Source organism: Cyrtonyx montezumae, unplaced genomic scaffold (assembly GCF_038088225.1).
Source record: "Cyrtonyx montezumae isolate F1298 unplaced genomic scaffold, pur_monq_1.0 scaffold_8, whole genome shotgun sequence".
Lineage (NCBI taxonomy): Eukaryota > Metazoa > Chordata > Aves > Galliformes > Odontophoridae > Cyrtonyx > Cyrtonyx montezumae.
The window spans coordinates 2,996,219-3,021,883 of NW_027072089.1; the positions used below are offsets into that span (position 1 = coordinate 2,996,219).

Sequence of the window (25,665 nt, forward strand, 5' to 3'; positions counted from 1 at the left end):
CCTTCCCTCTGAGGACAGGCTGAGAGAGCTGAGGCTGTTCAGCCTGGAGAAGAGAAGGTTGCAGGGAGACCTGAGAGAGGTCTTTCGGTATCCGAAGGGTATCTATAAGGAGGAAGAGGACAGACTCTTTGTCAAGGTCTGTTGTGATAGGACAAGGGGAAATGGTTTCAAACTAAAAGAGGACAGATTAGATAAAAGGAAAAAGTTTTTTTTACACTAAGGATGATGAAGCACTGGCAGTGGTTGCCTAGGGAGATGGTGGATGCCACCTCCTGGAGACATCCAAGGTCAGGTTTGAGCAACCTGATATAGTCGTAGGTGTCACTGTTCACTGCAGGGAAGTTGGAGTAGTTGGCCTCTACAGGTTCCTTCTAACTCAAATGATTCTATGATTCTATGCCTTCATCATGAAAACTCATCTCCAGTTCACTCCTTTCCCTTCCCCACTCCTCCCCTTCACTCTGAAGACATCCTTTGACCAAAACAAGACGCAGAGGCTAGGAAAGACACTGACGTCAATGTAAAAGTAAACCCAAGAGGTCTGGTTCCTGTATTGCTGTGCTGGGCTGAGCACTGGAGAGCAAGTGCGCTCTCGCTCGGTCGAGGAATCCAGGAGCAGGCTCTGGGATCAGCAGCTGAGCTTTCTCATCCAAGCTATGTAAGTATCAGCGGGAGCGTGCAGAGAGGGGGAGAGGGAGGGAGATTTACCAGCTGCAGCTCAGGAAGGCAGCATGCTACAATCCTGGCTGGATTGTGAGTTTGGAGGCATACAGATTGGTGTGGGAGCTCTGGAAAGCTGGGTTGAGAGCAAAGCACGTGGGTTTGGGGGGTGCAAGAGGGAACAGGATGTGGAGCATCTCCTGGGGAGCATCTCTTGCACCATGGTGCTGCGTTTAATCAAGAGAGATGGTGCTTCTCCTCATTGAACTGGTCCATTTGGATGCCAGATTTGTACTGTTGTGAGAATGCACACTTTATATGCATAAAGCAGGCTGCAGACAAAACTGTCTGAGTGATTCCATATGAACAGTTGAGTATTTCTGGTGTAACTCCATATCCTGACTACCTCTAGTCCAACAACATATGCACATACATGTTTCAGGAGTCCCTGCATGCCTTTACACTCAGGCCATGAAAAAGGGCTCTGAATGGGCTCAAAATTATTTATGATTCAGTTTTAGGGAGCAGAAAACTTGCACTGTGGAAATGGTATAGAAAGCACCCATGCTTTGGGTTCTCTTGAATGGGGGAAGCGGTTGGTGGGGGAGATGGATGAATGGTCAGCAAGCACAGCTGGCCACGACATGTCAGGCTGCAGTGTATCATAAAGAGAGCATCTCCTGTCACTTACACAAACTACAGTCAGAGGCAGTGTGATGAATTAGAAATGTAGCTCTTTGGACTCATTTCAGCTGTGTTTTGGTAACATGAGGCGCCTTCTCTTCTAACATTTCTCACGTGCCAGAACCAATTTCTCTTCTTTAGCAAAAAGCCATCCCTTTTCCTGATATGGCAGCTTCTTCAGCACAGCTGAAACTTCCCCATTCAGAAGCAAAAGGCAGCGGGCACGCAAGTTTAATCCCTATTAATTATGCCTGACAGCCTCAGTTGAAAACCACTGGTGCAAATGCCTCTGCCACTCATGATTAGGTGCAAAGGCTGCATCTCAGCTCATGAGGCAAACTCTTTCCTGAGACAGCAGAAAACTGGAGAGCCATGGAATAGAAGAAGCAGATATGCCCATCATCTACACATGACACAGCATTCACAGGCATGAGGGAAGGACTGCCTTGGGTGGGAGCCTCTTCACTAGGAAAGATGCTCTTTTATCTCCTTTGCATGCATCTGACAACACACAAATGGGAAAGTAAATCCCATTCTTCCCCCTCTCTTCTTACAAGGATATGTGGCCAGTTAATGTATTAATTAATTAATAATTTCAGCACATCAACTCCATTTAAGCTTCTTTTGCCATCACCACAATGTGTTGAGATGAAAAAAAAAAAAAAAGACAGGGCCATCTCTTCCCTCCCCTACTAGAACCCTACAAGTCTTCCTTCCCCCATTTTGAAGAAGGAGGCAAAAGCCAAGGAAGGAATTGTACATGAAACAGCTCTCATGGCACGTTCTCCCACAGCCAGCAAAATGGGGGAGGCTGCTGAGCAGAGCAATAAATCCCACCCTGTGCACATACAGTGCTTTTGTGGTTCAACTCCTTGCTATGCACAGGAGAAAGTGCCCTGGAAATAATGCAATTCGTGCAGAGCTGTCCTCCTGCTAGGTGCCCTTTCATGGGGAAAGATCGAATCCTGCACTCCAGCTTGTCAGAAGGGACTTTGGCTGTCTGTGTTTTAATGAGCTGTGACACATAAACAGGGATTTTCACTGGGCAGGTGCACAGCACATTTGGAGAAACCTCACACTTTAAAGGAGATGTGAGTCCCTGCATCTAAAAATGAAGGCAAATTCCCAAGCTCTTGTTTAAAGCGGGAGTTAAAACTCCCTAATGGAGCATCACAGACACACAAAACACATATTGCTTGGACTTTCCTTTATGCCATGGGTTGTCATAGGAAGTTTATACACATGCCCAGTTGTTAGGTTTAAGAGGAGGTGAAACCATTTATTACCTCAATGTGCATCTCAGTGAATGTCCTTTAACATCTAAGGCAAAATCTATAGACCCTCCTGAGGAACACCTGCTGCTTCTTAGCAAGCCTTCTTGTAAATACTGTAAGGATCTTGTCACCTCTTCTCACTTTCATGTTCACCTCCCCTCCATTTTTTCACACGTTTTAATTTATAGCATTTAACTCTAACCAACCAAGGATACCTGTGAGAAAATCCTATTCATTGCTTAGTAGATAAATTCTTCCCTTCCAGTAAGTCACAGTAGAGTCCAGCCAAGATTGATCAAACTTAGACATGCAAGAAATTGGATTGACATAAAAGGTGAATCATGGAAACTGAAAGTTGAAGCTGCGGGTCAGATGGGGTTGGCTGAGCTGATCTGTGACACCCTAAGAAAACATGTCAGCTGTTGGGATGACCTTAACCTGTCGCTGCTGTTCAATCTCAGCTGGATATTTACTGAGATCAATGTGCCATTAGTATATAGACGCAGATGAACTGGATTTTTTTATTATTATTTCTTACACATAATCCATAAAAGATGTGTAACTCATCTATCAAAGTCTCAAAAATGTCAACAGAGCCATTGTCACACAACAGAAAGGGTGATGACTTCTGCATCAGCACAATAAGATTTGCTAGCAAATGTCCCCTTTTCTTCACAGCTCCAGCCACCTCATTTATAAATATCTGACATAAAAAAAAAATGGGGCTCTCTAAAATGCCCCTAAAGCTAACATAGGTGGAGTCAGGCACCTGCTGACAGCACCCCATCAACTGCATGTGCTGAGGTTGTCAGTTCTGTGGTGGACATGGAGAGAAACTGTCACCAGTTGCACTGGATGATCTTAGCACTTTTTTTCAGCCTTTATGAATTGATGATTCTCTCTGGGAAGCCCAAAGAGATGGATTAGGATCTTTTTCAGGGGTTGCCCCATAGAGAAGCTGTCACAAGTAGGCTTTAGCCTTGTGGGTGAGGGTGGGGATGCTGTGAGGGTTTTCTGAAGTTCTCTGATTCATCCAGTGCATCTACAAATACCTCTATCTTGTTCATAGAACCCTAAAATCATAGAATTATTAAGGCTGTAAAATGAATGTAAGATCACATTGCCCAGCCATCAATTCAACACTACCATGACCCAGGTAGGCATTAGCAAGGTGAAACAGCACAGAGCTCTGAGCATGCAGATCCATACAGAGACCACAGCGTTTGGAGCCCATCATGGTCCTTTCAGCACAATGATCCCAGAAGGATATAGCAAAATGGGCATCTGGGCACAAGAGGAGGGGACACCAAGGTCCTCATCAGGCAGGATGCAGAGGGAAATCTGGGTGGTCACACTCAGAGTTGCAATCCCTCAGTTGGCAGGCTGTCTCATTTTGCCTTGGTAGAACATGCCAAGTAATACATCTACAGGAAAAATCCAGCCTGTCAAGGCACGTTACACTGTCTTCAGCAGCCAGTTATGTGGATAAATTGATTGTGATTAGAGTGATGAAGCAGCACAGCAAACAAGCTATCAGGAACAAGGCAGCCCATTCTTCACGCAGCAGGCTCAAGGCTTCCCACAGCTTTGATAAAATGTACAGAAAATCGTCTCCAGGCTGCCCTGGTGTTAGAGATAGACTTGTGAGAGCTGAAGGAAGCCGGCAAGGGACAGAGATTTCTAATAGGCTGGTAACTCCACATCTGTGCAGGGTAAGCTGGGCAGTGAGGAGTAAGGCTTGTAAGGCTGGGTCATAGAATCTTCATCATAGAATAGCTTAGGTTGGAAAGGGCATTAAGGATCATCCATTTCCAATCCCCCTAATGTAGGCAGAGTTAACAACCACCAGATCAGGCTGTCTAGGACCCCATCCAACCTGGCCTTGAATGCCTCTAGGGATAGGGTATCCAGAGCTTCTCTGGGTAATGGTGGAAGGTTGTACAGGGCAGGTTTACATGAAACAAGATTGCACAAAGAAATATGCTGTCCCTAAGATACTCCTTCTCCCACCACCCACAAATAAGTTCAGCATTGCTGGAAGAGAACCACAGGATCATAGAATCACAGAACCATAGAATATCCCAAGTTGGAAGGGACCCCATCATCGACTTCAACTCCAAGAAGTGAGTAGGCTTTGTATGTCACAGCCACGCAGATTCAGGTCACCCAGTTGTCAGATCCTGCTGTCATGTGAAGGAAATGCAGAGCTCACTCTTACCAGCAGCTACCTCAGAGGATGCCCAGGACTGAAATAGCAAGGAGCAGATGTCAGGAGCCACTCACTTTTGGGGCAGGGAGAGGAAGAGGAGCATTGCTGCCTCTGGTCCCTGCTAGACTAGTGCTGTCTCATACCAAGGCTACTCACCTCCCACTCACTGCAGTACTAAACTCACCCAAAGAACCAGAGCTACTAGGACACTAGCAGCAATAAATCCCAACTGTATGATTCCTTGTGAGCTGCTTACCTAGGAAAGTGCATGATTATTTTACACATGCTGATTTATTAATATACTCAGGATGGCTTGAGCCACTAGTTCTTGCCCAGGGGAGCTCTGCTCCGGGGCTCAGCATCTTTACTCGCAGTGTTGGGACTGATATATGGCTGGCTGTGATCAGATGGCATATCTAAAAATACAGAACCTGCAGTTTATTTTTCTTGGAAAATGGAAAGACACCCAAAGAAGCAGAGCCCAGTTTAGCAACCAAAGCAGGCTGGATTTTTTGCTTTAAAGAAGCAAGTGGAATTTGCCCAAAGGAAGGTAGATTGCATTACAGCCGTGGGATTAACTTGTGCCTCCAGTGCTGTGAGGTGGTCTTAGATTTCTGCTGTCCTCTAAGGAATGCTGCCCTAGGAGACACAAGCAGTAGTAGTCATAGAATCGTGGAATCATCAGATTGTATTCTACGAGGCTGAGGATGCCCTCAATCCCATCATCTATGTCACAGATAAAGATTTTAAAGAGTACTGATCCCAAGACAGACATCTGGGGAACACCACTTGTGGCTGGCCTCCAGTAGGGCATAGAGTGATTGACCGCAACCCTCTGGCTGAGACAATCCAACCAATTCTTTATACACCAAGTTGTCCACTCTTCAAATCCACATCTCCCCAATAAAGAGATAAAGATGTGATGTGAGATCAGGTCAAAGGCCTTGCACGAGACCAGGTAGATGACATCAGCTGCACCTTGACCCAAGGAGATCTTGGACAGCAGGATCTGGGACAGCCATTGAGTACACATCTGTATTAATGAACAACTGTGAGATAAATGTATCTCACATTGCTCCCAGAGGAGCTGCCTCTGACATCTCCAGACTTTCTATCAGTCTGCCTTCAGTCACCTCCTCCCTAGACTAAACATTGCTGCTAGACTTTCCTGGTAGGCTGTGTTTGCTGGAGCTTGGGTCATTCCCACTGCTTTGGTTCGGACCTTTTCCAAGGCATGCCCCTTTTATTAGCCCATTTATCACTATTTATTATATCTAACATTACTTTCTAGAATAAAATCCCTTCAGATGATGTGAAGGGCCACAGTGCATGGGTGCCAAATGGCACTGTGCAGCACCATCTGAAATAAAGTCAGAAGCTACAAGTAACAAGATGCATGTATGGAGATAATTTATTCTTCTTTTTTTTCCTTTTCTTTCTTTTTCTCTTGATAAAAATTTGCTTTTAGGCCAAAAATACGAACTGGAGGAGGGCCTCAGTTGCCCTTACCTCAATGAGTTGAAGACCTCCTTGATAACTGTTTCCATTTGTATCCTTGTCCTAAGCAGATAAAATATATCCCAGGATTTCCAATGGACTCAAGTTTACAGCAAGCCCCTATGCCCTCTGTGAGAGATGACAATAAGCTGGCAGGAAGTGTCCATCTGCCCAGGGGTAGGAGGGCCCTGCAGAGGGATCTGGACAGGCTGGTCAATGGGCTGAGGCCAACTGTTTAAGCTTCAACAAGGCCAAGTGATAGGTCCTGCACTTCATTCACAACAACCCCTCTCATTTCTACAGGCTTGTAGCAGAGTGGCTGAAAGGCTGTGTAGAGAAAAAGGATCTGGGAGTGTTGGTTGACAACTGGATGACAATGAGCCAGCAGTCTGCTCAGGTGGCCATGAAGGCCAATGGTATCCTGGCCTGTATCAGAAGCAGTGCAGCCAGCAGGAGTAAGGAGGTGATCATCCCTCTGTACTCCACACCGTTGAGGCTGCACCTCAAGTGTTCATTTTGGGCCTCTCATTACAAGAAACACGTTAAAGCTCTGGAGTGTGTCCAGAGAAGGGCAATGAAGATGATGAGGATTCTGCAGCACAAGTATTATGAGGAGTAGATGAAGGAATGTTTAGTCTGGAGAAGAGGAGGTTCAGAGGATACTTTATCACTGATAAATCCCTGAAAGGAGTTTATAGTGAGGGGAGGTCAGCCTCTTTTCCCAGGTAACCAGTGATAAGACAAGAGATAATGGCCTTAAGTTGTGCCAGGGGAAGTTCAGGTTGAATATCAGGAAAAATTTCTTTTCAGAAAGAGTGCTGAGGCACTGGAACAGGCTGCCTGGGGAAGAGGTGGAGTCAACTGTCCCTCGAAGTTTTCAAGAAATTTGTAGGTGTGGTACTGAGTGATGTGGTGTAGTGGGTCAGTTGGAGTAGATGATCTTAGGGGTCTTTTCCAACCCTAATGATTTTAAGAAACCCTATAGCAATCGTACAGCAAAACCCACCACCTACAGTGCCAGATGGACTGTGCTGCCTACCCATGTGTCTTCAAGAGAAAAGTGATGACTCTGGCACTGCAGCTTCCTGTAAGAAATCCCTTTAAATCACATTTGATTCCCTCTTCACTTCCTGAATATTTCCCAGGGGAAGAACATTTCTGCACTTCATGCTTAGGGGGACCGCTTCAACAATAGAGAAACAGAGGAAAAGTGCCTTTGTCTCTGCTGAGGCTCTCGCACAGAGCTCTCCCTAGGAGCAGGACTTGCCTGGAGGGTGGAACCTGTAATTCCAAACAGCTGAAAACACAAAGGAAAACACCCCCTGCAAAATAACAAAAATCAGAAAATGTACTAGCTTCTTCCAGAGGCTGCAGTTTTAAGAATCACTTGTAACTAAGCAGCAACTGCAGGGTTGTTTTTTGCTATTCTTTTTTTTCTGTTGGTTTTCTTTTTTCCAAATGGAACCCTTTCCTTTCTTTGTGTTTCTATAGAGTTTTTCATCACCATGGAATTTCCTACGATAATCTGCCAGATTTATGCTGCCCTGTTCCAGATCAGAGCATTGCTGAGCTCTGTGTACATCTAACAAAAGCCAACCCAGCTCTGAGCCTTCACAATCTCTACAAACCAGGCAAACAAAGGGGATGAGAGAGGAGGATTAGCATGTTCAGTTTGCAGAGAGAGAGCAGGGAGGCTATGTGATTTTCTCTAAAGCCATTTGAGGGGCACAGAGACAAAAAGCAGATTTTCTAAGTTATAGGCATCCTTCCCCATGGTTGCTGTGACTCTGTATGGAACCAGGGCATGGGTAAGGCTACATCTTGCTTGTATGGCAAAGAAACCCAGCGTTGAACAGATGGTCGTGGAACCATCTCACTGCTCTTTGCCAGGTCTGCTAAATCAGAGCAGGTGGAGGTAGCAGATTGGTCCCCTAAGGTCCCTGCTGCCTGCTTGCTATGTGTCTGTGAATGTCCTTTCTGCCCTCAGTACTCCACTTGTACAGCCTCACCTTGTGCTCACAAAATCACAGAATCACAGTATGGTTGAGGTTGGAAGGGAACTCTAGGTCCATGGGATCCAACCCCTCCTCAAGCAGGGTGCCCAGGACCACATCCAGGTAGCTTTTGGAGATCTCCAAGGATGCAGACCCCACAGCCTCTCTCAGTAACCCATTCCTGGTTCAGTTTGAGGTTTTCTGTCTCAGCTCCACCACACTGTGCTTCCCACCACCCCAAACACAAGGGTAGAGCATTGAGAGGTACCTTGGGGCAGCCTTCAAGCTGCATCCCAGTGCAGGCATCTCGAGTTTACTACTGATTTCTGCTTGGAAAATGCCATTCCATAGGGCCCAACTTCCTCAAGCACGTGTGCCTGAGAAATTCTGAAGCCCTGGCTGCCTGTGTAGCATTCCCCTACAAGCACCAACGTGCCTGTGTACCCAGTGACAAGCAAATCCAGAAAGAATTACTTTGCTGGGAATGGGGTGAGGTTGTGATGCTGGACATTGTGTTCTTGGCAATTAGCTCTTGAGACTTTGAAAAAAAATAACAAGAAGAAAAAATAAAAATGAAGTAAGAAGTGGCTGCTGGACAGAGGTAGGTTGGGGGGACATAAAGGTAGGAGCAGGACATTGTAAGGGATCTCAGCTGGGAGAGTTGAAACATGACACACTTTGCTGGATTGCCTAAGGGTCTCTCCAGCTCATTTTGTTAATGAATTGATTGAGGATCTATACTGGAAATGTCACTGGTGTGAGCAGGGGAGAGAAATGCAGAGGGAGGCAATAGTCAGAAAGGTCAATTCCTAAAAATTAAGCAGGCAGGCAGGAAACTGGCTGTTGCACACTTTCTCTCCCATGCGTGACTCACCCAACAAGTGGTTCATCTGAGAACCACTTGTCTTTCCCTGTTCCTCATCAAACAGACAAATCCCAGCTGGATCCCATCAGCAGGAGCCCCCCCATATGGCAACTGTCTGATCTCCCTCCCTGCCTAAAGACGCAGATGGGAGCCTGTTCAGTGGCAGGGCCACAGTTAATGGTCCCTCTGACCTTTGCAATTCTCTGCAGATGGTGAGTGGGTTCTTAGAAGTGGCTGGGATCTTGGATTAGTGCCTTGGCATAGGAAAATGACTGCTTTTTGCTGAGCCTCTTGTGCCAGGTAGGTATGGCTGCCCCTACAAACTGTGATTATAGGGGCAGCTGGGTCATTTTTATAGCTCATTCAGTCTCTGTTTCTCATGATGAGAGTCATAATATCAGCCCTGGGATGCTGAGCACGGCCAAGCGAAGCATGTGGATGCTTTCTTTCTCTGGGCAGAAGAAGGTTGTGTTTTTCTGCCCCCTTGGTGTTTTTGCCCCCAGGCATTGCAGGAGAGGTACAAGTTTTGGGAGACAAAGGTTGTCTCATCCCTGTGGGTTTTCTCTGGAGTTCAGTGCAACCAAATCTTATCTTTCCCTACAACCCCTCCAGCTACCACCTTAGGCTTATCTATCATGAATGTTTCAGAGTTCAGATTACAAGGTGATCTCTGATTTTCTGAACAGCCCTACATAGCATGCCTCAAACAACATATATGAAAATAGCAAAGAATGACTTCTGAACAGCCCAGAAGCTGAAGGCACATCTCCCTCTGCTTGGCCTCAAAGAAGGAAATGCCACGATGCCAAAGCTGGTTGCTGACAATTTTGAATCCAGCTCTCAGCCAGATCACTAAGGTTGGAAAAGACCTCTAAGTCCAATAATCAACCCGTCACCACCATGCCTACTAACCATGACACTCAGTGCTGCATCTACCCTTTTCTTGAACACCTCCAGGGACGGGGACTCCATCACCTCCCTGGGCAGTCTGTTCCAACGTGTTCCACTCTTGAGAATAACTTTTTCCTAATATCCAGCCTGAACTTCTGCTGATCTGTTTCCCAGTTGAAGGGGGAAGGCTCTTGGGTGCTTCAAGTGGGCTTTCCATGGAGTTAAAGCTAAAGCGTCCAGGGAAAACCCAGATCCACACAGTTGCCACAAGTCCTTTTACAAAGCACTACTTTGCAAGTTATGAAGGGGAGGGAGTTTCCTTTTTTTTGCACAGGTGATGGAGCAGGAATAGGGGAAGGGCACAAACCCTATTTGATCCCCAGTGCAATTCCATTTACCTGCTGACCCTGCTGTGTTTCAAACCCTTGTGCACACGTAGAGTCAGAGCTGGATATAAGATGAGGAGTCTGGTGTTCTCCTTGGTTCATTTCAGCCACACTGCTTCTGTATAGCTACAAGTTGTTCCCACCAAATATCTGCTTCTCTCCCCCATTCTCACTAATAGTAAAAGATAGGGCAGGTGCTTTTATCCATCTGGCAGGAGCTTGGCACCTGTTAGACCTTGCTCTGCTCCATTACACTCTGCAGCAGGACTGGGATAGAAGCCAGTGTTTTGTTCCTTGTCTTTTGACAGTGTTCCCACACTGCTGTCCAAGGGTTTTCCTTCCAGGGGAAAGGAACACACGTCTCACTCATTAATGGTAAAGGAAGCGTGATGGGGTTAGCTGGGCCCCTTTGCAATGATGGACATTCCTACACATTCATTAGGAGTCTCAGTGTCCACAGCTTTTACCCTAACCCAAATGCTAGGTGGAGCTTTTTTGGCAGTTGTCCTCTGTGAAAGGTGACTCCTTTCCACCCTTGTACCATCTGTGAGTATCAAATCAGTTCTCTGAGTCTACAGCTCTGCATCTGATTCATAGCATTTCACAACAGCCCCTTAGGCTGTAAAAAATTAAGAATTCGGGGTTTGTGCTCAGTGCATACCATAGAGATATACATGAGTATTTTCCAGTGATTACTAAGGCCTAGGGATCTTCTGGGGTAGATTAAATAAAGGGAAGAGGTTTTGTGGAGGATAAAATGGATTTAGACTCTCTTCCATGCAACTGATTTTTCCTTCTGTGATAAAGGATTCGCTCACATGGCAGGTAGCAGACCACATCTACTGTTGCCTCTTCATCAACCCTATTTCTACATCAGCTGGGTTATCTTTCCTTTAAGCAGACTTGTAAACATACACATGTGTTTGTGACCTTGGCCATTTCCCTTTCTGATTCTTCTGCTGCCTGATAAAAGAGCAAGACAGTGGACAAACATTTCAGGAACATCTGTGTTGGTGGGAAAATAGGCAAATATTCAATGGAGGTGATCTACAGGCACGTTAGTTCATGTTCTTTGAAGTAGCTAATCAAAAGAGGATTCCCAGATAGATTAGATCCCACACGTCTTGTGTTTTCCACATAGTGAGGATCCTGTCCTTCACTGTCCTACATGACCACAGGTGAAGGCTCCTCAACTTCCTGAGCTCTGATTTTGTTGGGTTGAGGACCTTCTTGAGTAGAAGCTCTCCTTCACCACTGGCAAATGAGTTTCTGAGGATCTGTTCAGTAAAACAGACTAAATTGAACTTGACAAAAACAGGCATGTTTAGATACAATTCTTGTTTGAGTTCTTACAGCATTGATCAGCAGAAACATCTTGAGAGCTGATCCTGCCTATCTTGACTGTTCAGTAATTCATTACACTGTGCCCAGTCTCAGCCTTGAAGAGACACTCAGTTTTGCTCCTTGAATATGACTGGAAAAGTATTCTCTTCTGACAAAAACAGAGAAGAAATCTTCCCAGGGTGTTGAGTGGTATCAGCCTCCAGATCCTCTCTTCCAGAGATTACTAGCATCCTGTTTTTATATTCTACAGAGAACTTTGAAATGGAGCCCCATCCCTTCTCTATTTTATATGCTAATATAAATGGATTAATAGGAATTATTACGGGCCAGCAGCACCCTTTCCTGTCCTGACTATCCTCCAAAGTGCTCATTTTTGCTGATTAGTGCCCTCTTCCACTTTCAATCTCAAGACACGCACTGCAGTATTTAATATTCTCGCACATTTAGCCAGCAAGCTTGAAAATTTTCCACTTACTAAAGCTTTCCCTTTCCTTTTTCTACCTTCCTTCTCCCTTTGGGAACATCATAAAATCTGAAAAGAGAGATGATAGAAGCTTCATCGGCTACACTTGCAACTCCTCCTTGAAGTCAAGTGTGGGAAATGTGTCTGGGACAAAGTGTGGCCCAGAACCCGGATGTGCCTTCTCCACCTTAACAGCAGCATTTGCTTCCCAATATGGCATGTTCTGCTCTATCTCAGGCACAACTTGAAACTTTGCAGCTGTTGCCACTATAAGTCTAGCTCTAAATTCGGCAAGGAGAGAGAGGCTGGGATAGTGGGGGAGTGCAGGCCACTCATTATCCCGTGCACAAGAGATGGGAACAAAGCTCACACACATTACACAGGAGAATAAATACAAACTCTCCTTCCTTTTTATTTGCATTTGTACATCCAGAGAGCTATTCCTTAAGCATAACAGTTTTGTTAGCAGACTGGGGGAAAAATAAATGTTTGCCACCACAGGCAATAAGAACAATATGATCAAACAGGTGAGTTCTTCTCCATTCTTTCCCTTGTTCGGTCTCCAAGAATGAGGGAAGTGAAAGCAAGTTTATTATCCAGAGATTATTCATAGAGGCCTTACAATCACACTCGCTTTCCAAATTATAAGGAGGCAAAAAGCAGATGAGAGCCCAGACAAGTGGCTGAGCTGGAGGATATTTGTGAAAAGCTGGGTACCTGGATCAGGAGACACAGAAAATTAAGCATGATGTTCCTGAAACTAGAGGAAGAATCTGCCCCTCATTGTGAGGAAACTCAAAATAGAAAATCAATACAGTATCCAGACAAAAAAGATCAGCTTAACTTTCCTGGGAAAGATTCAAGGGTGAAAAACTAATTCCAGAAAATGAGGTCAACTTTCTCTAATATCCATAGCTACTGTTTGTGTTCCACATAAGACACACATGCATGGAGTTTACCTCTCCTCTATTTATGGATTTGGCCTCTTGACCTGGCATTCAATGCCTCTCAGTTGATCCCGTTGTGTTGTTACAGGCCATATCCTGCAGGTTTATTTTGTTGGCATCAGTGTTGTTTTTATTTAAATTAGCAAGGAAAAATACAGTTCAGGGCTGACACTAAAATCCTGTCCATTCTCCCTGTCCTCTTAAAGAACTAAATTTGAGACAAGGTCTCACTTTATTTTTTTCTGTCCTTTTTCCCAGGAGGGATCTCTAAAGCTGCTGTAAAGCTTCCTGGAGATAATATCTGTGTAGGCCCCCTTTGAACCCCACTCCACAGAATATGGCATTTTTGGTATCCAATTTAGACAGAAAAGCATCATCCCATGAGAAGGACTTTGGGGGCTTTTGGAGATCTGAGTCCTTACAGTACTGGACAACAAGACATCTTGAAAGCTGGCCCGGTGCCTTGAGCCCATCTCAGCATTGTGATACTTCACTATACTGTGCCCAGCCTCACAGAATCACACAACATTCTGAGTTGGAAGGGACCCATGAGGATCACTGAATCCAGTTCCTGGCTTCATACTGCAGCCAAGGGTATAGGAACACACAACTCTCTGCTATGATAACCAAGGTGATTCTATCACTAGTAAGGAAGGGCAGGGTGAGGATTGAGGAGTGTGTTGGGAGTCTTCTTGGTGGAACCTCTCACCTCATCTACACTCAACTACTTCAACTTAGTCTATGGGCAGACATGATTAACATTTCTTTCAAATGACTGGAACCAGACACCATCAAAACAGGTGAAGTCACCTTTCATCTCCCTCTGTCCTTCTTAGGGTCTGGACAGCTTGAAGTATGTCACAGATATAGTGGCATTTGATTCTTCCTGAAAATACTGGAGACTTCTGTCTAATCCCAGATCATACAGAGAAGATAAAAAGAGAAGTATTTTTATCCTGTGACATTGCTGTGGCCTTGAGCTGATAAGAGTTCTCAGTAAGGAGATTTCATTCCAACAGAGACATAGGAAAATTGACCTGGGGAGGCAGCAGGTGATGCAGAAACACCAACATTAGTTTAGTAGAGATGCTCACTGTAAGCAAGGCTGGAGCTCTCTTTAGTGTTTCCAACACTTCATAAATTTCAGAGAGATTTAGGGCAAGGAGCCAGATGTTTCAGGAGAAATTCTGAACACTAAAGACAAGTGGAAATTTTTTTTTTTTGGAGTGTGTATTTTTTCCCATTAGTTGCAAAGCTATATTTAGAAGAGAAGGGGGGAGACGCAGAGAGAGAGGGAGAGAGGGAGATTAGGCATTTCTTCATATTCTGCACTCACTCCAGATCTGCTTGTAGGAACAGATGTCTCTTTCCTGGGGCAATAGCATTCAAGTCCACAAGGAAATTCTCTTACCGGCAGCTCCTCTAACATAGAAGGGAGATCGGGCCAGAGGTAAGTCAGTCCTGGTGAAGGAATATATCAGAGGGACTGTAGCAGCAGATGCTTTGGGACAGTGGTCAGAGCAGAATGGGGGAGCATGTTGTGGAAGAGGTAGTAGTAAGGGGGACAAGAGGGAGTCACTGAAGACCTGACCCCAAACCGAGAATGGAAAGCATGGCTATCATGGCAGGGAGCCCTGGATGATGGAATGGCACCTTGTTGAACACATGGAAGATATCCATGGTTCTGTCCTCACTGTAAGTTCACCAGGAGGAGCCCATTGGGACCGTGAGGCTGCAAGGAGGCTTCTGCATTATGAGTTTCTCTGTTTTGGGGTTTGAGGGCAGTGCTATTAGTTCTCTGAGGAGATGGGGGTGATGAAAGATGTGTGAAGGCGCTGACTTCCCCCCAGTGAAAAATACTACACCAGCTCTTGTGAGGTGTGGGGTGATGTTTTGTTTGTGTATGTACTCCTCAGCATGGTTTAGTGAACATAGTGGTGATGGGTTGATAGTTGGACTAGATGATCGTAGTGGTCTTTTTCAACCTTAATGACTCTGATTCTATGATTCTATAATGACCTGTATGTAGGCTTCTGAAGCCAGGAAAGGAGACAGTGCATTGCTGGGAACAAGGTTGCTGGGTCTGAGGTTGTTTTATCTCTGGCTCTGCTGATTCTTTGAATCAGCTTGCTGGGTCACCCTAAGGAGAAGTAGATTCTCTCCAAGATCCTTAACAACAGCCCTTAGGAAATGCTTTAATAGTAATACACCCACTAGTACCTCAACTTTTTCCAAGTTAATCTGTTTAATCCAAAACTCACGAATCCCCAAAGGCACTAGGGGATTCTATCTGCACAGTGCAGTGACTTAAGTGCCTAACACAGGAAACCACAGCAACCACCAGCCTTCCAAAGGGTTAAGATCTGGTTATCTACCCTGGGATGCCTCCCTGCTCAGTCCCTTTGGTTCCTACCTGCATTTGTGTCGTCTCCATTACCTGTGCTCCCTGGGGGTTGAGCCTGGCTTCCCCCGTTCAGGATCATACAAAGCTGCAGGTACTACCTGACAGCAAAACTCCACTGATGCTCTTCCCCCACTGTCCTGCTCAGGCTTCTTGCCAAGGGATGGAGCCAGCAGGCAACTGAAAACAGAAAGAGGAAAAAGTGCTCACAGACAGCTATATTTGCAATTAAGAATTTCCTTTTCAAAAACAAGCAACACACAGGCCTGATGTTGTTCCCTTCTAACTCCTGCAATGCTTTTGCACTTGTCTGTGAAGTTTTTCTCTCTGACTATATAGTAATTCTCACTGCAGGGTTCTCCTCGTGCACAGCTACAATCATATTTATTCCAAACTGACATTTCTAGCACCGTGTCTCATGCACCCTTGAAAGGCTAGATGGATTACTGTAATCCCCAAAAATTCAAATACATTTCTCTTGTAGTGTTACAACCTCCCAGGAAGACAGGCACAAATCCATCTCTACTGGCTAGCCCTACAAAATTCCAAATACACGAGTTTCTTTTCTTTCCACATTTAGCTTTAAATAAAAATAAAACCACTTGTAATATATTTTAATTTTTTTTCCAAGAAGAATGTACTTTCCCCTCATATTACACTGATTCACAAAGGACAGAGAGGCTATACAAGCAGGAAGTCATGCTCTGATTTATCTTAGAGTGTGCTGTGGAGATGCAATGACAGATGGCACTTGGTACTAGTCCTGGCAGGATATGAGATGTTGGTTTTTGAAATGCTAACAACATGATTCATAGAGAATTCACCAAGATACAGAGGAATTTCATCACTCCAAGGCCAAGGTCTGGTAGAATAGAAAAGCAAGACAGAATCCTTAAGTCATTGTAGACATCTAAGTGTTTCAGCAGGAACTTTTCTATACAGTGAGATAGAAACAAGCAAGTGGAGGTGTAAAGCTTCTATTAGCATTCCTAAAGTTGTCAGTACAAGTAAGCTTCATCAGAATGTGCTGAAGGATCTCTGGGTGCCCACCATGAATGGGTGCACATTTGTGGGTCTGGAGAAGCAGCTTGTGCATAAAATCCCACTTCTTTGTTCACTTTATATGTATGTCTGGGCTCCTTCTTTCAAAGACTGAGGCATCACTGCTACAGATGAACACAGAGGAGTTTTAAGTGCTGAAAATTTCTGCCAACACATTAATTGCTTGCTGTGTGTACCTTTGGGAGCTTTGTTCCATATTTTCCATGCATGCTTAAGATAGAGTTGAGAGAGGACCATGCAGCAGTTTTGGGGTTTAAAATAGATGGTCTCTGGGGTGTTACAGACTGGTGATCCATCACCTAGTGTTAAACAGTCATCTTAAGCCCAAATGCAGAAAGCAGACAGTTCAAGCAAGGCAACATCCCTCACGGTCATTTTGCTCCACGAAGAGGAGCACAGTTTGGAGGGTTATGTTCCCCCTCTTCTATCTGGCAGGGATCCTTTATGGACTTGGATGACCTGTTGGACTAAATTATTGCACAGGTACCCACAGGCTATTACTCATCCCCTACCAAACCTAGAAGTTGGGTTCCTTGCACACAGAGGACCTGATTTTGGCACTGGGTTTCCTAGAGAGCATGGGGTATACCCATGTGCACACACAGCATTCAACCATGAACAAGGTGGGGTAGAAATCAAATCACAACTCACAGCAATACCCAAGGCAGTGCTTTGGAGATGGAGAGCCACATGTAGACTCACTGGGACCATCAGACAGGAGGAAAGTGGTTTAAAGGCACATGAGCACCATAAATCCCCATATCAACGCTGCATTATCTCCCCAGAACACATATTTAGGCTATGATTGTTTACATGGCCTTAAGGACAGCATCTGGCCATGCCTTGGGATTAGACATTTAAGTTTTTCCTTTCCTCAGATGGGAAATGTGATTCTCAAGAGAAACTACAGAAATGTAAAAATTTGGGTGCGTGGGAGTTAATACCTTTTGCTGTCATGAACAGTGTTTTCACATCTTCCTCTAGGCTCCAGGCAAAGGCAAAAATTTAGCTCGTGGTTCTTCAGACCATGGGACAAGGTGGGACTTGCTGACCATCATGGTCTTCAGGCAATCAGTTACCATCTATCTCCAGCGAGGCCGATTCTGCCAGAAGTAACATGTTATTTGGTATAAATGTGAAATTATTTAATGTCAAACAAATACTGAGGCAAGCTAAGTTCTTTCTTTAAAGGATGCCAAAGTAAGTGTGACTTTGTAGGGAAGATCTAAACAAAAAGATGTGTTGAGAAAAGTTTTAGTAAACATTTTGCAGGTTCATAATAGAGGAAACAAGGATAACCTGGCCATGTTCAGTAGTTATCTTTGTGTTTGTCATCCCTGGCTTCCTCTGTCTTCCCAATGTTTTCCAGTTTGTTGACTAATTTCAACCAAAATTTGGCAAAAAGGAAAGATCACCTCAATTTTCAGGAAATTAGGCAGCAATGAAAGGATAAATTCAAACAACTTCTGGAGCCAAGGAAAGAGTTGGAACATAAGTCTTCATTAATACAACCAGATGTCCACATGGGAAAAAGCTATTAATAACAATCTAAACCAGGGTAAAACACTGACCCAATGTTTTGAGCAAGACACTAAACCATAAGAAAGCAGGTGTCATTTCATCTGGCACTCACCATGTCAGATGTGTGTTTTGAGACACTAAAGCACCTGTTAGTTCCACAGTACTGGAAAGGAATAATCCTACCCTGGACTGAGTCTGACAGTTTTCAACTGCAGTTCCTCACAGTCAGGTGTTGCACACACTTCATCTAGCCACTCTTAGTCCTGGAAGCTTCTAGCAGACATCAGTGTCCTGGAATCATATGTGAGCACCAAGGTGATCCAAGGGCTGGAGCACCTCTCCTGTGAAGATAGGCTGAAGGAGCTTGGCTTGTTCAGCCTGGAAAAGAAAAGGCTGCAGGGAGACCTCATTATGGCCTTCCAGTATTTAAAGGAAGTTTATAAACTTGAGGGAAATCAACTTTTCACACAAGTGGACAGTGATGGGACAAGGGGGAATGGTTTTAAACTAACAGAGGAGAGATTTAGGTTAGATGGTAGGAGAAATGTTTTATTGAGAAAGTTGTGAGGTGCTGGAATGGGTTGCCCAGAGGGGCTGTGAATGCCCCATCTCTGGAGGTGTTTAAGGCCAGGTTGAATGAGGCTCTGCACAACCTGATCTAGTATTTGGTCCAGCAGTTGGTCTGCAGCAGAGGGGTCGGAACCTGACGATCCTTAGGTCCCTTCCAACCCAAGCCATTTTATGATTCTATGCGATGCCTCCTCAAATATAGGGTCCTCCCTACCTTGGGAATAGCTCCATTTCTGCTTTGCAAAGGTACAGTTTTCCCCCAGACATAGCTCCTTCTCACAGCCTGGGGACTAGATGGGAACCAGCTTTTCCCCTCTGCCAGCTGGACTTGTCCATTTTCTCTCCCTTTCTCTCTTTCTCCCTCAGTTCCCACGATCAGCAAACCCACCCTCCCCAGGCTGACAGAATGAGCTCTACTACATATAGGGCCTGTCCTCAACATGTACAAAAACACCATATTTGGCCAGTTTGAGCCAGAGTTGAGCGAGAGCTTGCCAGGAGAATCATACAGTTTAAACTGAAAGAGAGTGAGTTTAACCCTTCATTTATAAACAGGATGATAAATCACCTTTGGAACTTTAAACACAGAAAGACTGCAAAGCTAAACACAAGCTGCCTCCATGCCAGGCAGCAGAGCAAGGTTAGCAGACAGGATAGGGTGAGGGGAACAGGGAGATGAGAGAGGAGCCAGTTTGTCAGGTCAGATGTTCAGATTCGGGTCAGGGAGACGTGAAAAGTTGAAGCTGTTTATACAAAATAGCACTTGTTCTCACTTACGAATGTCCTTTTCATCTTTCCCATCCCAGTGCATGTCTCTTTTGTTCTCTTTCTGTATGCAGAGATCCTATCTGTACAAACCAATAAATAACCCTTTTAGAGAGGGCTCAGGACAAAGCTCAGTTGCCTGATCTGCCTTTTCTTTTGTATCCCATTACTTGAATTGCTGAGCTCAATCCAAAAGTCCCCCAAGTCAAGGAAGAAACTCCAGTTGAGTTCAGCAAGCAGAAGGTGAGGCTTAAGGTTGATACAGAGCTAAAAGTCGAGTGGAAAGAAATGTGGGATGGCCAAGGATATACTTCTGGGGCAGACGTACCACTGAGCTGCCCATGCTAAAAGAACAAGTGGGATTCCAAGCTGCAAAAGAAGAGATCATAGACCCTGTTCTCAGCACAGTGACCATCTGTTTCCTATTTGGCCCAAGAATGATGGAATTGGTTGTGTCATCCAATGATAAGAAAGTATTTCAGAACAAGTCCCCGTCTCCCAGTGCTGAGCAGGGACCTTTATCAGAACAAGGGAAACCAGGTCAACCTCCAGTCTCCCTCCCTCCCCATATCCCATTTCTACCCAGATCCCTGCTGTACTTTTAAGGAAATTCTACCCACAGCCTCAGAGTCAGACAGACAAAACCCAGCCTGAGAGGTATAATATGACAGCACAGGTCAACTGGTGTGTTCATACAGCACTCAGAAGGGTGTATGTTTACCCATCATGGATTTTGCAGGCTACCAGCTCCATGAAATGGAGTTTCCATGGAAATCTGGGGAAATGAGGGGTGAGTTAGCAAAAAGAAAGCCTGGCTCCAATCACTGTAGAGATTTAAGTCAGAGAGGTAGCACAAGGGCTATTAATTCTGCAAGAGAAGATGACTGGTTCTTGTAGATTTTTGTGAGCTCACGCTACGGCTGCAAGCCATAAATAGTGAAACTATAGCAAAACAGAGGTTTTCAGAGGCTGCAGAGCTTCTCACGACCTTCACTGACTGCTCCATGGTTATGCATAACTGAACTGACCCACTTTAACACCTGCATTAATATTTCTGATAACAGAGACCTAGTTGGGGTAATTTTGGGACTCAGAAATGAGGGAAGGGAGGCAAAATTGGAAAGCTTTGGAAATGTGTGCTTCTCCTCACACAGGAGGTCAGGCTGCCTTTCTGGGCCTTGTTCAGCCTGCTGCAAAATGGGGCAATGTACCTTTGTCAAGTGCTTGGAGACCCATAATGGAAAAATACTTAGTAGCTGTTAACCAAGGGTTTGGTCTAGCTCCATCTCATTAAAAGCACTCAGAGGAATGTTGTTGCTTTGCCAGTCCAGCTCTCCATCCTTTCTGCTTGCGAGCCATGAAATGAGAGCAGTCCCACAAACTAAAAGGCCATTTACCCAAACATCCATCAGGAAAAATCTGATTAGAGGAAGGCTTACCACTGCAGCCCAAGAGCAGTTTTTCCATAGCTTGTCAGTGAGGAAATCTTCAAAATTATTTAAATTTGTCAGGATTTCTTTCATGTCATTGCTTGTATTGTGAGCCCAAACAGAGCAGCAATGAAGTAGGAAGAGACACTAGCTCTAACATAGCTCCTCCATTACAATGATAAAGTGCTGCCCGTTATTTGTGTGGATGACCTCAATATATGGAGTTTAATTCATTGCACCTGAGACTCAGGGGAAGAGGGGACTATGTAAATGAGCACACTGTATATGACAATGACTTTAATTTCAGTGTATGGCAACACTCACAGGTGATACTTTCTTACTAGTCTAAGATGCCCTTCATAGCTTGCTAGTATTATGAAGATGAGACACATTTGAATTCAGTTCAAGTTCCTGATTTCACTGGAATAGCAAAAGAAAAATGTAAGATGAATATCATGAGTTCCTGATAACAGATCTGAGAGTGAAGAAATACTTTCTGGAAGAGGCAAGCTACTAACAAGACATAAAATCAGAGAAAACAGCCAATGCCTTTCTGCTACAATGGGATGAAATGCCCCGTTGTTCATACAAATTAACCTCAAGGGCCTGCTAAGGGATGGGATGGGTGATTTTTTCTTCTCCCCTTGCTCACCTCTATCTGCACAAACACAGATATACAAGCTCGTGCCACATTCAAGAAGCAAAAGTGTCTCTATTTCCTGGTTTGCACAAGTGCAGTGGCTTCCACGCTGCTCCCCTTGACATCATCTGTAAAGGGAAATCTGGGAGCAGATCCAGGCATCTGCTCACTTCTGTTTGTTTTTGTAATTATAGAGCCACACAAACAAACAGAGCAGATCAGATGGTGAGAATATTAGAAAATCATTTTAAGGTGACGCTGGCATTTTGCTTCCTCCCCGTCGGCCTTTCTCAGATGGCACACTGCAACTTCACTACCTTCAGCCAGTCTTGGGTCCAGTTTTTTCCTGTTATTCCCTAAGAGCATCATTGGCACAAAATGTGAGGAGACAAGACTTTCCCCAAGGAATATGCAGGCTCAGTCAGACCCAGACAAAATAATTGAACACGTGTCCTACATTGGCTGCCACTGGAGTTCAGTGTGAGTTAAGGTAATCCAGTCATTCCTAACAGACAAGATATTCCAGCATCTGGCTGCTGATGGAAATGTCCTAAGTACAAAAGTAGGAGGAAGTTAGGACTGCTTGTCTTAGTCCAGCAGTTCTTTGGGCCATTACGGACAGTCTTGACACAAGACTTCAGGATTTCAGTCCTGCAGCATAATTGTTGTCTGGTTTGATCTCAGGAGGGCTTTTATAGTTATGCACCAGCCATTCAAATGGACAATCCTACCAGGCATGTCTGAGCAGCTACCTAAAACCAACAGATTGCCATTTGATTGTAAATATCTTTCAAAGTTTAAAAATACTGAAAAAGTTTTTTTCTTTCACACCACTTCCATAGACTAGATGAGGGACAAAGAGAAGCTAGAGCAGTAACCAGTGACCAGACTCCAGCCTGGCTGACCTGCACTTCCTAATGATGGCAAAGTCAGTTCTGTGGACATTTTCTGGGAGAGCTTCATGGCAGCATAAATTCATGGAATTATCATAGAATTATAAAATCCTAGTATTATAGAATCATAGGATGGCTTGGGTTGGAAGGGACCTTAAAGATCATCCAATTCAAACTCCCCTGCCGTGGGCAGAGTTGCCACACATCAGCTCAGGCTGCCCAGGACAGTGGATCATTGGCCAGAAGAAAAGACACTAAGTATTGCATTTTTATTGCAAACAAAGGAAAGAGAAGATAGGCTGAGAGACTTGGAACTGTTCAGCCTGGGGAAAAGAAAACTGAGAGGGGATCTCATCAATGAGGTACATTTAAAAGTCAGGAGTCAAGTGGATGGATGCAGCCAGATTCTTTTCAGTGGTGTCCAGTAACAGAACAAAGGGTAATGGGCACAAACTGGAACATAAGAAGTTCCACATGAACATGAGGAAAAACCTCCTGCAAGTGCTGGAAGATGTGTTTGCAGCTCCTTGTCTACCAGTCCTTTCACACTTGGCTCTTTGGTAGCAGGGATTTCAAACCCCCATAATTCAAATCTTTCAGCATTAGTCCCTGCTGATTTAAGCTGATTTTTTTAAGCTCACAGTCCTGTTCAGCTTCTTTTGAGATATTCCAGACATTTTTCAACCATTTATTTTTATTGAAACCAGCCAAGTCTCTGTATATATTGGGCTTTTTTTTTTCTTTTAATATACAAATCAGTTTAAAATAGTGTGTAAGTCAGGAATGATTTGCAAATTAAACTGTCAAACCCTGGCAGGAGTAATGGCTGACACCGTTAGTTGAAATCTTCTGCCTGCTGTTGCTGTGAGCACAGATATCTAGAAAACGACACACAACTTGCTTGTTGTTATCCTGGAAAAAGCCATCCTTTGATTTTAGGAAAGGTTCACAATTCTTGAAAATGCTGCTGTGTGCAGCTCTCTATGGAATCACGTGGCCAAGGGAAGGGAAGCGACATTTCAGGAGTCAGATGATGGGGCTGTGGTTGTACCAATGACCACTTTCCACGTGGCTGACCCAAGCTTGACCCACCCAACTCGATTTTCCCTTCTCTTCTCTGCTCCCCTTGGCATAGCTCACTTCTTTGTTCTTGCACAGGCCTGAAAACCACTTTTAAACATGAGCAACTTGAGTTGGAGAGTGTCTATCTCCTCCAAAACACCCAGCTGGAACCACTGCACAACAGCAGTTATAAAAGCAGGTATTTTCCTAGCAATTAGGGATAATCCACTTCATATACTATCAGACAAGATATCTAGAGAGTACCGCTCAACTACTGAGGCTGTACAAATACATTGGTTAAAATATTCTTGTGACACTATTCTGAGCTCTATGGTGTGACATACACATCAATATAGCCCTATATCTTTTCTTCCAGATTGCTGGAAAGCCAATGACCATGCCGACCTCCTCCACCCAAGTGCCAGCTCTTGACGATACCAACTCTACCCAGCAACCCAACTCCAGCACTTACATGTTCTCCAAGTTCATCCACCCCGACAAGGAATTGTATGAACAATTTTACAGCCTATGGATTGCCCTGATAGTTGTCAATGCCATTATCTTCCTGGTGGGCGTTGTGCTGAACAGCTTGGCATTGTATGTATTCTGCTTCCGTACTAAGACAAAAACCACCTCTGTTATTTACACTATCAACTTGATTGTTACTGATCTCTTGGTGGGCTTCTCCTTACCTGTACGGATCATCATGTTCTACACTGCAGAGGACTGTCTGAATTGCTCCTTTGTTCATATCTTTGGCTACTTTGTCAACATGTACTGTAGCATCCTCTTCTTGACATGCATCTGTGTTGACCGCTACCTGGCTATCGTACAGGTGCAAGCCTCACGAAAATGGAGGAACCCCACCTGTGCCAAAGGGATCTGTGTCTTCATTTGGATCTTTGCAACTGTAGTGACTTTCTCCATTCTGTCCATGGCAATACAGTTTGCCCAGTGCTGCCTCTCTGAGATTCTGGTCCTGATGGTCTGCGAATACTTCTTCCCCCTCATCATAATCATCTTCTTCACCACCAGGATTATGTGTGCTTTGTCCAAGCCCAGCCTCATGCACCAGAGTCGAGAGAGGAGAATGAAGGCTGTGCAACTCCTTATCACTGTCCTCATCATCTTCATGATCTGCTTCACTCCTTTCCATGTGCGGCAGGTAGCGATCTCCATTAACCCAGACATGCCCCACAACGTCAGCCTCCTTGTCTACCATGTGACGGTGACTCTGAGCAGTCTCAACAGCTGCATGGACCCTATTGTCTACTGCTTTGTCACCAACAACTTTCAGTCAACCATGAAAAACATCTTCAGGAAAACCGAATCAGAGCAAACCACTGTGGACATCCTGGGTATGAACAAGAACACCAAGGGCTCCAACGCAATCATCACCTTCTCAAATACAATAGGAAGCCCTGTGAGCTTGCCATCACCAAGCAGTGTCCAGATCTAGCCCACTTCTGATGGGACATGCTGCAGTAAACCAGAGTAATGATGCTGGAACACTGGTGGGGTGCACAGTATCGTTGTCTGACATCTTTGTTCTTTAGAGAGACTTTAAGAATAACAGTGGTGGAATTTATTCCTCAAAAACATTGTGGTCCGTTTGGAAAATTGAACTTGCAGTGCTTTTAGTACCAATACAAAAGAGAGTTTATTAATTACTGTTCCCAACAGGAATGTTTTCTTTGTATTTTAATACAGATGTTTTGCTAACAACAAACTCCATATTGTGGTTTTCTTTTCCTGTTTGACATTGCAATGTAACACTACTGCGACGGATTAGAAAGCAGTAAATCCCTCTATTTTCTATGAAAGCTTTCAGGCCTTGGACATATACTTAAGAGTAAAGGTTAATGTTACCAGGGCTACCCACCACAAAGATTTTAGATGTCAAAGAGATGAGACAGAAAGTATTGTACACACCTAACACCAGTGTCTACTCAGTTGTTTCTGAAAAGTCTGAACCCCTTCAGGGGAGGGATTGTGAAGTCAAGCAGTACCGTCTCCTCTCTCTATTTAAGCATAAGAGAAAAAATATTTGTGGGTATGTATGTTTTCATGCACATTGTCTGGACTTGGGGAAGATTAAAGGTATGTT

At 44.6% G+C, this 25,665-nt stretch overlaps 1 protein-coding gene across 2 annotated transcripts; it reads left to right on the plus strand.

Moving 5' to 3' along the window:
* Positions 1–576: 576 nt before the first annotated feature.
* GPR20 (G protein-coupled receptor 20) lies at positions 577–25,328 on the plus strand. 2 transcript variants are annotated; one of them, XM_065752230.1, is made up of 2 exons: positions 577–658; positions 23,935–25,328. In XM_065752230.1, the coding sequence occupies exon 2, from the start codon at positions 23,950–23,952 to the stop codon at positions 25,015–25,017; it is 1,068 nt and encodes a 355-aa protein (XP_065608302.1). In that variant the 5' UTR covers positions 577–658; positions 23,935–23,949; the 3' UTR covers positions 25,018–25,328. The 2 variants fall into 2 exon arrangements, with proteins under 2 accessions (XP_065608302.1, XP_065608301.1); XM_065752229.1 differs by lacking the exon at positions 577–658 and adding an exon at positions 14,566–14,664.
* Positions 25,329–25,665: the final 337 nt, after the last annotated feature.